This window comes from Ahaetulla prasina, chromosome 3 (genome assembly GCF_028640845.1).
Source record: "Ahaetulla prasina isolate Xishuangbanna chromosome 3, ASM2864084v1, whole genome shotgun sequence".
Lineage (NCBI taxonomy): Eukaryota > Metazoa > Chordata > Lepidosauria > Squamata > Colubridae > Ahaetulla > Ahaetulla prasina.
The window spans coordinates 162051925-162066791 of NC_080541.1; the positions used below are offsets into that span (position 1 = coordinate 162051925).

Below are 14867 nucleotides of genomic sequence, written 5' to 3' on the forward strand. Positions count from 1 at the left end.
AGGCATGATCAATCAGAGTTGCTTTGGTGCAAACCAAACCTTTTTACAGAACCTGTAATTTCTTTCTAAATAAATTCCTGGAATCTCTAATCAAGAAGCAAAGCTCATGATAGGAAATTCATTGTGTTTGAGTGATGTCTTGTCCCTTTTGTACTTAGTTTTTCATGGAATCCCATCAAATTGTTCCAGAGCTTAGGGTTCCATAGAAAACAATTTGTAAAACTTCTTCATTCAACCCCTTGTCCCATGCATACAATAGTGGTGTGCACATACCCTGATTAGTTTCTGGGAAGAAAGTGCACATACACAAACACACACACAATACTTTATTATACAGAACACATACAAATACTTATGGCCACTGCTGCTAAAGATGTTGAGAAAATTCCAGAAATTATCCCCCTGAGCTTGTCAAATATTTATCAAGGAATAATTTCTGTCATTCTTGTTTATGCTGCTATTGTTTGGAATTATAATATCCAGATAGTTTTTTATCTATTCATTTTTTTTCTCCTAAAAATAGGGATAGATTTCTTACTCCCTATGATTTGCTGGTGGTCTGCCTGCTTGCATTTGTCAAGTTTGCTGAAAAGTGAGAGTGGACAAAGACTGTATTGAGTTTCTATCATTCCTCTGATAATAAATATTGTGTCCAAATTAGGAAGAATACTTGTCTTTTGATAAATACTTTATTAATTTTTCTTTTATAGCTTTAGGAAGTTACTTCAAAATATACAGCTCTTTTCCAAGTGCCCTAAAAAAAATTAGAAATCAGGACAAGGATTCTGCTCATTTATATGTCCTTCTGTTCATTGTCAACACTTCCTTTTTATATGATAGCATTTTAATGACGTAAACAAGCTAAAACAAAAGATAAAATTATCACTGGAATTAGACCAAATAAAAGCTAAAATGTTCAGAAATAAAGCTTTCAGAATATTCATAAATTTCATTTCAAAAATATTTTGAATATGATGTTAAATGTTGTAGAATAGTCTCAGCAAAAGCTGCATGGCCCTTGTATGTATTGCGTTTAGCATGAAATAGAATAAGTTTGTACCTTCTAAATAAGCTTTTAAATATTTCTGAGTTTTCAAACTTTCTGTTATATTAAGATTGAAAATTCATAGAATATAAAAGATGCCACTTGAGTGCATTTTTATAGAATTTTATATAGGAGTTCTATTCTATTTAATTTCCCGTTTCCCATTCTCTGACTGTAATCTCAGGGACAGTTTCTACCAACTAGAGCAGATAACAGTTTTTTGGCCTCTATCCCCTTACCTAACCATTTTGGCGGGGAAAGCCATTTTGTAATGGATGCCATAGTGTAATTCATAACGTTTTGTGGTAGCCTTCACCAATAATAACCTGAAACGATGCAAAATTCATGACCTTCTGAAAACACCAAGTTATGTCATGTTGCCCCAAGCCCTGGGCCACAGCCAGTGGTGGGATTCAAATAATTTAACAACCAGTTCTCTGCCCTAATGATTTCTTCCAACAACCAGTTTGCCAAACTGCTCAGAAAGTTAACAACTGGTTCTCCCGAAGTGGTGCGAACTGGCTGAATCCCACCACTGGCCACAGCTCATCTGGAATCAGGCCATGGAAGTGGTGGATGAGCGTGTGCATGCACTGCTGCATTTGTGAAAGTGATGCACCCACACAAAACCATCCCTTTCTCCCCCCTGCCACTGCAGCCTGTGCCGTCTCTGCTTGTTCACTGAGCTGTAAAGGTTGGAGACCACTGGCATAGAGCCAGTGACATTATTAAACAATTTCACTTTTATTGGAAAGTCTGATAAAATGATTCTCCCACTGACTACAAATATAGGAGGAATTTCAGAAGGCCGTTTATACACACTTTAAAATAAACTAAATAGGGTTGTTTTTCCTTTTAATAATTTTCATTGTCTTGTCTGTCTAAAACATTTACTCTATTCTTCCCTGCTTCTTGGCACAATTCAACTAAAGGACACATCAAAGTCATACTGTTCTCACTTCCAAAGCCCACTGAAGCAATTTGTAGGCCTAGCTGTCTTTCCTTCTGCTAATATGAAACACAAGTATTGCCCTGGCCAAGCTGCTGCAGTCCTCCAGTGCCTTGCAGGCATTTTTCCATCTGGGGTGGAGAAGAAATCTGATCTCTTGTCAGTGTCATCTTTGTTTATTCGCTGTAAAATCATTAAGCCAGCATTCCCTTTGTAACTAATTTCTGTCAGGAATCAGAAGGAGGGATGAGGTAAGTGTTTCCTCTCACAAGAAAATAGTAAGCTAAATTCTCCAATCCTGTTGACACAGTGAGAATATGGAAATCCAGAGCGGCTTTTAAACTGGTGCAGCAAATGTGAAATTGAGAGATTAAATTACAGGTAGTCCTTGACTTACGACCACAATTGAGCCCAGAATTTATGTTGCTAAGTGAGAAATTTATTAAGTGAGTTTTGCCTCATTTTATGAGTTTTCTAGCCACATTTGTTAAGTGAATCACTGCAATAGTTAAATTAGTAACACGGTTGTTAAGTGAATCTGACTTCCCCATTGACTTTGCTTGTCAGAAGGTCGCAAAAGATGGTCACATGACCCCTGGACACTGCAACCATCATAAATGTGAACCAGCTGTCAAGCATTTGAATGTAAATCATGTGACCTTGGAGATGTTGCAACAATAAGTGTGAAAAATGTCATGTCACTCTTTTCAGTGCCGTTATAACTTTGAATGGTCGCTAAATAAATTGTTGTTAAGTCGAAGACTACCTATAATCAGGAAAAGTACCTACACTGAGTATGTCTTAGGTACATATATGTGGCGGTTATGAAATGGTTGCTTATAAAGATTCAGCATATGATGCTCTGAGTAAGAAACATGCTCCATAATAAGCACCTGCTTATTTAGAAAACAAAATAGTTTTAGGAAAATGTGTAGAATTAAAGACACTTTGATATCGCTGGCTTTAGGACATGATGCTTTATATCTATATCTATATTCTAAATCAGGTGCCGGGAACATTCCCCAGCTATCATATAATCCCAGCTTTATTCATTCAACCCAGTCATAAGGATAGTTTGCCCAGACTATTCTTTGAGCTTAGGTTACTTAATCAGAGTTTTCTACAGGAACTTAATATATTAAGGAATATAACATAGTACCTACTGTCCTTGAATCCTCAAGTGTTCCTCTTACACAACAAAACCTGTCCTTGCTGAAAAATAGTATTCTTAGAATGATATACCATTAATATAACCTTTGTACAAAATTATTTCCAACACTATTATGTACGAACAAAGTCGGCAGACAATGAAATGATAGGAAAGTAATTCTGTCTTCTGAATTCAAATAGATAATTCTTCTAACAACTTGTAAAGGAAGTCTGGGAGCTGGAACAATGGTTCAGCGGGCAGTGACCAAGATTAGACTTCAAAGAATGTCCATTCTCTGTTTAAATGAAATGAAATAAAATTAACAATAAAGATGAGAAAGTAAAGTTTAATGGAAATGAAAACTGAAAATAATATATTAATTTTAAAAAAATCATTTCCCCAAATGTTTTCTTTCTACCTATTAGAACGTTTAATTCAACTTTTATAGTTTCATTCAGAAAGTATGTAATGGTAAACTTAATAAAACTTCCAACTGCACAACGTAAGAATCAAGAAATCTACAGAAAGCTGTATAGAGAGGGATGAGATGGAGATAAATGGATTAGATTATAATGCATTGTAGACGTTATGACCTGCTCTGTCAGAATGACCAGTTTTCTTAGATAATGTCCTAAAGATTGAAGATCCATGGTTCCAATAGAAATGTTGAATACTTGTGGCATATTGTCCTAGCAGAACATGGAATCTCTAGATTTTATTTTGAGCACTGGAGCTTGTATAATAGTAATAATGATAATAGTATTCTATAATAGTAATAATAATATAAAAACCTGGAAGGATTTTTTTTAGAATGTACATGTATCTCTGAAGGGACACCTATTCAGGCAGATTTATTTTTGTCAGTGTACCTGAAAACCCATTAGTAATTTAATGGTAGTAATCAGCTTCAGTTTTCAAATAACGTATAACAATGAAATGCTTTAAAATAAAATTCCATACCTTTTGGAAATTAACTCCTTGTGCCCAGGAACAATTCTTCGGGTTTGGGACATCAACCCACAATAATTTCTTAATTCTGAAAAAAATGCAGATAATGAATTGATTTGGTTCAAAGATAAGCAAAAGCAAATTTGGTGTAGAGTCTAAGGCTGTGAACCAGGACCTGGAAGATCCTGATTCAAGGCTACCCTCAGCTATGAAGATGTACTCTATGGTTTTGTCTCTCTCTGCTCTTTCTTTCCTATATGAAAAATAAAAGAAGCAGTGCTATGTATACTGTATAGTCTTTAACAGAAGCTAAGATATAAATCTAACAAAATAATGATGAGAAAAAATATTACAGCTTCTGGGTTGCTGCAAAGAATAATACTACAATGCAAACTCTAATAATTGTGAAATATTTCATAATTTTAATTTTTAAATTTATTCTCTATTCATCCATTCAAATGGATGATCATATAGATTATTGTATGTAATATTCTCCTAATATGAACAGATTCAGCAAGCCATCATGAAGTAAAACTTTACCTATGCTGCAAAATCAACAGTGCTCCAAGCAGCAGAAATGAGCATGAAATCATTAAGGGTAGAATCACATAGAAGTTCACATCATGTTGCTTTTCAATCCCATCTGGAAAAATAATTTATTTATTACCATTGCATTCCAAATACACTTGCAAGATATTACTTCAGTGACATTAAACTGAATGGGTGAAGATTATTCTAGAGAATATGCCTAACGAAGTCTCCTAAAATAAAAACTGAATAGTAGATACTCTAGATTATATTTTTCAATTCAGATCCTATGTACAATGCAAGAAAATTCCATTAAATTCACCAGGCCTCCAGCTTAATTAATGAATAAGATTAAAAGGCTTTAAACCTTGAGTCCTTTTTTCCTCAAAGTTAAATCTTGATCGGTTTGAATTAATCAGATTTTTTAAAAATGATTTTAAGTAAGTTTGAATATATAGTTAAAAATACATTGATTGGCTAAATTAGCCATGCATCTCAATTCTCTGTATGAATACTCAAAAAGAAGCAGCATTAAAAACAGCATTAACAGGCAGGAAATACTGCTAAAGAAGAATGACAATGACTGTGTAGTTTCATTTTTGCCCTCCATGGCCTCCTGTAGCACTGCTGGCTGAAAACAGGCCATGTGGCCCATTTTCTGCCTTCTGGGCCTCCAGCAGCACTCTGCTGGCCAAAAACAGGCCACAGGGGGGCCGCACATGGCCCATTTTAGCCAGCAGAGGCACCGCGGGCTAGTCCTTTGATATTTCCAGGCAGGCCCCATAGGCCAGATTTAAGCATCCCGCGGGCCGAATCCGGCCTGCTCTAAGTAATGCATACTTAATAGAGCTAAGCATTCAAAGGCACTTCAAACAGTGGTGGGATTCAGCCAGTTCTCACCATTTCGGGAGAACCGGTTGTTAACTTTCTGAGCAGTTTGGTGAACTGGTTATTGGAAGAAATCATTAGGGCAGAGAACCGGTTGTTAAATTATTTGAATCCCACCACTGGCTTCAAACATATATCAGCAGAAATGAAATGCATCCTAACCCTATATAAAAGTATTAATAATGTATATTATACAAAATTATATTATATGAACTAAAAGCGATATTTAAGGCAGATACAATCTCCTGCTCTGCCATTGTAAGTAGCAATCATGTCCCACTATACTTGACAAAATGATATGTGAAATAAAAACATTTCTATACTTAAATGTAAACTATTACTATGCTGCTATCTGTTATAAAGGTTCGGTTGTGTCCAGAAATTCTTCTTGAATGTTTTTGTAGTGCAATTTTTTGTTTTGTTTTACATTTTCAATATAAATAGTTGAACCAAAAAAAAAAAAATGGCTGAAGCTGTATTTCAAGGCAGGATTATTTAGAATTAAAAGTTAATAATAATTTGTACAAACATACATATCCTATTTTTCGGAGTATAAGACACACTTTTCCCCCCTAAAAGAGGATGAAAATTTGGGTGTGTCTTATACACCGAATGTATAAAGCAGGCTGTTTCCTGTTTGCTGTTTGCTGCAAGGAGGAAAATTGCTGGGGGCAGAGGCAGATTTTTTTTCTTCTTGTTTTCATCCCCAAAAATGGTAGGTGTGTCTTATAGTCCGGAGCATCTTATACTCTGAAAAATATGGTACCCATTACACTGTTGAGATGAGTGGCTCTATAAATCAATCAATCAATCAGTCAATCAATCAAACAAGCAAACATTCTTCAGCTTCAAACTAAGCAAATAAGCACAGAACATGAATAAAAAATAAAACACCAAAATGCATGATATAAGAAAAAAAAAATAGTTAAATCTAATTTCGATCAAAATCAGTCACTGTATTCATTCAATTCATTCAATTCTACTCTTGCAATCATTCTTGCTTCTACAATTTCCATATATCACTTCATACATTGCCTTTTGTTCTTTCAACTTAATTTCTCTTATTTTGAGTACCAGTAATCCTTGACTTACAACCATTCATTTAGTGCCTATTCAAAGTTACAATGGCACTTGAAAAATTGACTCATCGTTTTTCACACTTACGACCGTTGCAGCATCCTCATGGTCATGTGTCCAAAATTCGGACATTTGGTAACTGGTTCATATTTAGCCTTCCCTGGACCCGGCTGTTTTAGGTAATTATCGTCCGGTCTCCAACCTTTGCTTCGCGGCGAAGGTTGTAGAGAGTATGGTGGCATGTCAGTTTCCCCGGCACCTGGAGGAAACTGTCTATCTAGACCCGTTCCAGTCCGGTTTCCGGCCCGGATACAGCACGGAGACGGCTTTGGTCGCGTTGGTGGATGATCTCTGGAGGGCCAGGGATAGGGGTTGTTCCTCTGCCCTGGTCCTATTAGACCTCTCAGCGGCTTTTGATACCATCGACCATGGTATCCTGCTGCGCCGGTTGGAGGGATTGGGAGTGGGAGGCACTGTTTATCGGTGGTTCTCCTCCTATCTCTCCGATCAGTCGCAGACGGTGTTGACAGGGGGGCAGAGGTCGACCCCGAGGCGCCTCACTTGTGGGGTGCCACAGGGGTCGATTCTCTCGCCCCTTCTGTTCAACATCTATATGAAGCCGTTGGGTGAGATCATCAGTGGCTTCGGTGTGAGGTACCAGCTGTACGCTGATGACACTCAGCTGTACTTTTCCACACCGGGCCACCCCAACGAAGCTATCGAAGTGCTGTCCTGGTGTCTGGAAGCCGTACGGGTCTGGATGGGGAGAAACAGGCTCAAGCTCAATCCCTCCAAGACAGAGTGGCTGTGGATGCCGGCATCCCGGTACAGTCAGCTGAGTCCGCGGCTGACTGTTGGGGGCGAGTCATTGGCCCCGATGGAGAGGGTGCGCAACTTGGGCGTCCTCCTGGATGAACGGCTGTCTTTTGAAGATCATTTGACGGCCGTCTCCAGGAGAGCTTTTTACCAGGTTCACCTGGTCCGCCAGTTGCGCCCCTTTCTAGACCGGGATGCCCTATGCACGATCACTCACGTCCTCGTGACGTCTCGTCTGGATTACTGCAATGCTCTCTACATGGGGCTCCCCTTGAAGGGCATCTGGAGGCTTCAGTTAGTTCAGAATGCGGCTGCGCGGGTGATAGAGGGAGCCCCTCGTGGCTCCCATGTGACACCTCTCCTATGCAGACTGCACTGGCTACCTGTGGCCTTCCGGGTGCGCTTCAAGGTTTTGGTAACTATCTTTAAAGCGCTCCATGGCATAGGGCCGGGCTATTTACAGGACCGCCTGCTGCTACCGAATACCTCTCACCGACCCGTGCGCTCTCACAGAGAGGGACTCCTCAAGGTGCCGTCTGCTAGACAGTGTCGTTTGGCGACACCCAGGGGAAGGGCCTTCTCTGTGGGGGCTCCCACCCTCTGGAACGAACTCCCCCCAGGACTTCGCCAACTTCCAGATCTCCGAACCTTCCGCCGCGAGCTTAAAACATATTTATTCATCTGCGCAGGACTGGACTAGATTTTAAATTTATATTGGTTTTAATGGGTTTTATTATTTATATTGCTTTTTTTAATTATTCGGCTGTGTAGAATAAGTTTTTTAATTGTTATTTTATTCTGTATTTATTTGTACTTTTTTATCTGCCTGTGAACCGCCCTGAGTCCCTAGGGAGATAGGGCGGTATATAAATACGATAAATAAATAAATAAATAAATAAATAAATAAATAAATAAAAATTTACAAACATATCCCCAGGTCATGTTATCACCTTCTGTGACCGTCTAACAAATCATTATGGAAGCTAGATCATTTAACAAATGTGGCAAGAAATGCTGTAAAATGGGGCAAAGCTTACTTAACAACCGTATTTGCTTAGCAATAGAAATTTTGAGCTCAATATTTGAAATTGTGGCTGTAAATAGAGGACTACCTGTATCATGCAACCATGATTTTCTTGGCCTTCTCTTTCCCCTCAATCTTCTTCCATATTTTTGTTCTGTAATTAAAGCCTCAATCATGCTCTTTATATCATAAACTGTCTCGGTATATTTCTTTTTTTACTAATTACTTATTACTATCCTTTAATTTTTTTCTTACTCTTGTATTCAACATTCAGTTTCTTTTCACCTACTCTCATTTCCATATAAACAGAGCAAAAGTATTTTATATATATAACTGTTTTATTCTGACAAAATAAAACTACTCAAAACGCTACGTTTATTATCATGTTTTAAAATTTTCTCCATTTTTCAATCTTTAGCACAGATTCTGTCAAGTATACAAATGTATCAACCTATTCTAGTTTTTTCTGTGTGTGTGTGTGTGTGTGTGTGTGTGTGTGTGTGTGTGTATTCTGAGGTTTTCGCGGGTGTTTGTATGTAGGTCTTTGGTTATTCGGGTTTTCTCCCGCGTAAAATTGGAAGTGTCGTGGCGACATTTCTACGAAGTCTCATTCGTCATCTTCAGGCTGGTGTTTACTAGCAATTAAAAGGAAGAAACAGCTGCGATCACACATTGCTCCTAGAAGCACGAAGCAGTAAACATCAGCTTGAAGATGACGAATGAGACTTCGTAGAAATGTCACCAAGACACTTCCAATTTTACGCTGGAGAAAACCCGAATAACCAAAGACCTAAATATGTGTGTGTGTGTGTGTGTGTGTGTGTGTGTGTGTGTGTGTGTGTATACACATACATATATCTTTCAATTATTTAACTGATTTTTCTGTTAAATACCACTGGTCTCAGATTCCTTGGACTCTGAATAAAACATATCATCACCTTAGAAAAATATATTCCCAACTATATGAATTGAGACTGGTGACAGAGAACTAACTGCTTTCTCTGCCAATAAAGAGAACTGTTATATAAACATCCTTCAACTACCTCCAAAGGCCTTCACAAGATTTGCCAAGAATCCATTAATTGTGAAGGATGAAAAAAAAATAGAATTTAAACCCTGCAGCACAGATATGTATTAATAGTTTCTGATTTCCTTGTGTTTAACTGGTTAATCAACTGTTGTGTTTAAGGCTTTATTCCTGTCTGCCGTAAAGATTATATATAAAGATTATAAACTAGCTAAGTCATTTTTTAGTATTTTCTGCCAAAGCAGGGACCTAATAAGGAGTTAAGGCAGTGGTGGGATTCAAGTCATTTAACAACCAGTTCTCTGCCCTGATGGTTTCTTCCAACAACCCGTTTGCCAAACTGCTCAGAAAGTTAACAACCGGTTCTTCCGAAGTGGTGCGAACTGGCTGAATCCCACCACTGAGTTAAGGGACTGGATATCTATTACTAACATCCAAGTCCTGAGGTGTAGTGTGAAAACAACCAATGGTGGGATTCAGCCAGTTCACACCACTTCGGGAAAACCGATTGTTAACTTTCTGAGCAGTTTGATGAACTGGTGGTTGGAAGAAATCATTAGGGCAGAGAACCGGTTGTTAAATTATTTGAATCCCACCACTGAAAACAACCAATATACTTCTAATGTCACAAGCATAAATATTCCATTTATTGTCTTCCACTTAGTTCCATCATACCTCCCGCAAACTTTACATGATATTGTGATGGAATGCCTCATCAGAAGGTTCCCTGGATCTCTGCATGAAATACATCATCTCAAGGAGACTCTACCCAGTAGATAAACAATCTAGATATCTCACCTGTAGATTTAACCACCTCAGTAACTTTCCATACATAATTTAATTTTATTTGTAATTTTATTCATCACTTGTTCTGTGTGTTTTTTAATGGTTCGTTGTTCTGATATTTTATATTGAAACATTTAGTGAGTTTTCTGCATTAATGCTTGTATTCTGTTATGTCACATGAAATAATAACAGCTTCATCAAACAGTGTTCTTATCATATTCAGCAACTGCCAGCTCCATGTTCACACAAAACATTTCATTACCAAAGCCAAGTCACGTTCTCATGTGGTTCCTCTAAATCAACAAACATAAAAATAAATTATCTCACATTCATACATTTTTCAATGACCTGCTAACATTGGATCTGCAGACCCCCCTGCCCAGTGTAAAGGTACACTGTACTTCTCACATTTTGTTCATTGTCACACCATCACTCTTTCAAAATCAGAATTCAGTTAAACACTTTCTCAGGAACATTTAGCAGATTAGTACCCCAGTAGTTTTTAAATAGACTCTAGGTACCTTGCCTTTTCTATAGGAGACCCAACATATAATCTTCCAATCATTATGCACACATATTAAAGTCTTCATACAAATTAAATAAGTCACAGAACCCTTTCATAAGCAAACCATATCTGTATTTTTACTTTCCTTGGTATTTTAATATTTCTGCCTTCTTATGATTTGTCAATATTTTCACTAAAGTTTTTCTATCATCACTTTTTTTCTTTGACTACAAGTAGTCCTCTACCTACAACCACAATTACAATTGTAAGTCGTCAGAGTCATAAGTCAAGGGGCCATGTGGCAAACTTGATTTTTTGACTATCTTACAACCAAACATTTTGATTTGTATTGTTTTTTTCTGAAGAATGGCAAAAAAAAAAATCCAATGCAAATCATAGTCACGTAACCATGGCATTTTGCAACCAGTTATAAATGTGAACTGGTTGCCAAAGTCTCAATTGTGATCACATGACCATGAGGGGAAAGTGCAGCAGTTATAACTTCAGCAACAGTTCACAGCTTTTTTGAAGTTTTTTTAACAGACCAATCATGAGTTGAGGACTACCAGTACAGTTATACCATTTGTTTTCATTCCACTTTTGATACCTACTTATCATTCCCAAGTAGAACTCTAGAGTACTTCTAGCATTCCCTCACTTTATTTTCATCCTAAAACATTTAATCACTTTTAATCCTATTAGCTCTGCTGGAGACACTTTTAACAATTTTCACTTCCAAGATAGTTTTTCCAAGATTGCCACCAATTTAAATAGTTTGTTTTTCTCTATATCCTTTAAATTTAACCATTACTTGCTCTAGTTGACTATATTCTTCACTACTCTTTTTCTCTATTTCTATCATTCTCATTTTTTTTGCCAGTTGTTCTCTTATATAAACTTTTTCTCATCCACAGCCTCTTCTTTCATTTTATCATGTCAGTAAGCATGCTTTTTACACTCCCCATAAACATTGTACAACTGATGGAGCATGAACATCCTTCCAATTACTTTTTTTGTGATCACATTAACTTGAAATATCCACATTGCCACAGAAATTCAGTGCAAAGAACTTGCTTGTGGTACTGAAATATAATAAATGGAAAAAGGAATAAAAGCTATTTTGAAAACCTACTACAAAGATTCAGTAATATTAATCATAAGTAAAGTTTTCATATACATGAAGTTTTTCAATTTTTGAGTCTTCAAAGAGAGAAGGAATAACTGATGGACACTTTATTGTTCAGACATTTTTGGGAAACAAAATAATCATTCCAAGACATCCTGGAATCAGTTTGGTGGGCAATATTTTCCTTCAGAGAAGGGAGAATTAGCATTCCATTGTCTTATTTCTAACTAACATGTAACTAATAATTCAGAATACAACATAAACAAAAGTAATTGGGCTAGGGGCAGAAAATATAGTGTAGTGAAACACATATCTTAGACTTCAAGAAATCCTATTGTAAAAACGTTTAATGATTATATATAGGACTTCACAATAGTAGGAGAAAAGTGGAAAAAGTATGCACAGATTAATGGGAATTCCTGAAAACTGAGATTCTAAAAAGAACATTTGGAAATCATTAAAATGTGGAAATAAAAAGAAAGGAGCAGAAGAAACCAATGGGGTTGCTAATAAAGTTTAGTGAAAAAACTGAAAATCCAAAAAGGCACATATAAGAGGAAGAATGAAAGACATATTACCAAGAAACAGTACACGTATACCTAGATTGGTAGAAAGATGTCAGGAAAACTAAAGAGCAGAATGTACTGAGATTAGCAAAAGGGCTTATTTAGAGATGTTCAAAGTAACAAAGAAAACAATCGATATACTAGCTGCTCATTGAGGAGGGCAGAACAGATAACAAAGAAAAGGCAGTACTACTTAAATCCTATTTTGGGCCCATGTGCTCAGCGAAGATATCCATTCAACTAGGCAATTTTGAAGAACAGATTGAAGGAGCAGCATTTTCACTTCAGTTTAGTCAAAATAATCAGAAGAACTTATTGCCCGTGAACGAGTTCACATTTCCATAGGAACTGTTTCTTAAAATATTGAAGGAACCCTGTTTCCTGTTTGGTTCTGTATTAAATCAGCCAATATTAGGTTTACCGTATTTTTTTCTTGTGATATTTGAAACATTAAATACAATTATCCACCCCCTTTTTAATTAAAAAAATGCTGCCATAGAAGCATTTTCAATGAGGATTAAGGCATGAATCATACACATGGATAATATCTATTGTTTTATTGCTGCTTGTAGATGTATCTTTTTTCAGGTGGGACAAGGTAGAAAATTCAGTCCAGTCCAGTAGACTTACTAATATGTTTTTGGCTGCTTTAACACCCAACAAAATTAGCTGTGTGTATAGTGCCATCTTGTGAGTTTAACTGGAAGACATATGTCAGATATGACAGATAAGCAACTTGCATGATAAATACTTGACTTGTTCCCACATGTGTCACTTGCATGATCCTTTGTAGTCTGAGTGGCAGCAGTCATTAACAACTAAATCCCTTTCAAACTATTTATTTTTTGCAAGCATGTTTTATATTCTATCTACTAACAGGAATAAAAATATAACTGGAATATAAATATATTCTGTTAAACGCTGTAAAAAAATGTTTTGAAGTGTGTCCTAGTATTATTTGTATTCTCATTACTATTTAAGAAGTTATAAGATAACAGTTCACTAAAATCACCTTTGGAAAATCCTTCTGTTATCGCAGGTTTTGTGACTCCTTCATTAATGACCGGATATAAACTAAATCTGTATTTCTCAATGAGTACGAAGTTATCTGGAATGAAACAATCATGTTTAATGTACAAGTACTAGCAACTCACAGTCAGTCAGATTCATGGAAGAAACTCACAGCTGCATAAAGCGTCAGAGTTAAAGAAAGTCAAGCACCAGTTTGAGACTTACAAGTTTAGAAAACTGGCACTTTCCTATATTCCATTGTTTTGACATTGGAAAACTACAAACTACAAAACTCTCAAAATCACAAATAAAATGTTACCACATATAACAATAATACTCTTCTTCTTCATCTATCATAATTTAAGTTGGGGCAATCCGAAGTTGCTTAACTTCTTATATATGGTTCCCCAATATTGCAAAATCATGTTGCAAAAAAAAATTAAGGAAGGAAGGTTTTTTAAAAATTTATTTTTAAAAAAATCAATGCAATTATATTAAATATGACTTAACATGACTTTTTCAGGAATTTTTATTTTAATTGCATTCCTTATCCTTCTATGTCTCATGTCCAGATATATTTTTTTCTTCCAACGTAAGTATTGTTTAACAACAACAAAAAACACAGAAGCATATGTTTTCATATTCAAACTCACCAAATATATGATACCTCCTAACATTAGAAGGAGCTGTTATCCATTTAATTGGTTCTTCTCCATTTAGATTGGTCCATTCAATTACAAAGGATGTAACCACATAATCCATAGGTAAAAGTGTCCAGGACATTATTACACAACTGCTGTTCATTAGGTAGATATTCAGAGACTGCAGAATGTTTACTAACTCAAACCAATCAAGAAACAAACAAAAAATGGTAATCAGATAGAAAATTAGAAAGAATTCACCTAATCTCTTTAAAAAGAAAATACAAAATTACTTCATTTTACTTTGTAGATTAGAAATATTGTAAACTTCATAAGTAAAGAAAAGAATAATATCACTAGATTTCCAATTGGAAGAAACTAGTTTAATTCACATGTATAATACAAGTACATTTATTTGGATAAAAAAATATCAAATTTAGATCAGCAAACCCAATTTTAATCTCCCTGGCCACATGTCCAAATAGCTATACCTCATTATTTTTTGTAATGAAATGGGGTATTAAAACTTATTTAGAGACTATAGTCAATAGTATTTAATATTTATTAAATATAAATATAGTTTTATAAATCAAATGTAGATCTTGCCTTGCCGCCTCCACTATTCTGGAGGGCATCAGGGAGAGAGAGGAATCAAACATATCAAAATGATGGGTACAATTGAGCAATCAAATAAAATGTCTGATATCTGCATTACTTGGTTAAAAAGGGGCATGACTTTATCACTCAACTGCATCCATTTTTTTAATGTATGATGACCCC

General features: G+C 36.1%; 1 protein-coding gene across 1 annotated transcript in view; it reads right to left on the reverse strand.

Annotated features, from left to right (window-relative positions):
- Window positions 1-697: 697 nt before the first annotated feature.
- The window catches only part of LEPR (leptin receptor), a 69487-nt gene continuing 55317 nt past the window's right edge, over window positions 698-14867 (reverse strand). The window contains exons 15-19 of the mRNA XM_058178309.1: window positions 14100-14282; window positions 13448-13543; window positions 4633-4735; window positions 4105-4180; window positions 698-3439 (exon numbers count right to left, since the gene is read on the reverse strand). Coding sequence (XP_058034292.1) covers window positions 3422-3439; window positions 4105-4180; window positions 4633-4735; window positions 13448-13543; window positions 14100-14282 — 476 coding nt within the window. The 3' untranslated portion in view covers window positions 698-3421. The remainder of the gene's footprint in view (window positions 3440-4104; window positions 4181-4632; window positions 4736-13447; window positions 13544-14099; window positions 14283-14867) is intronic.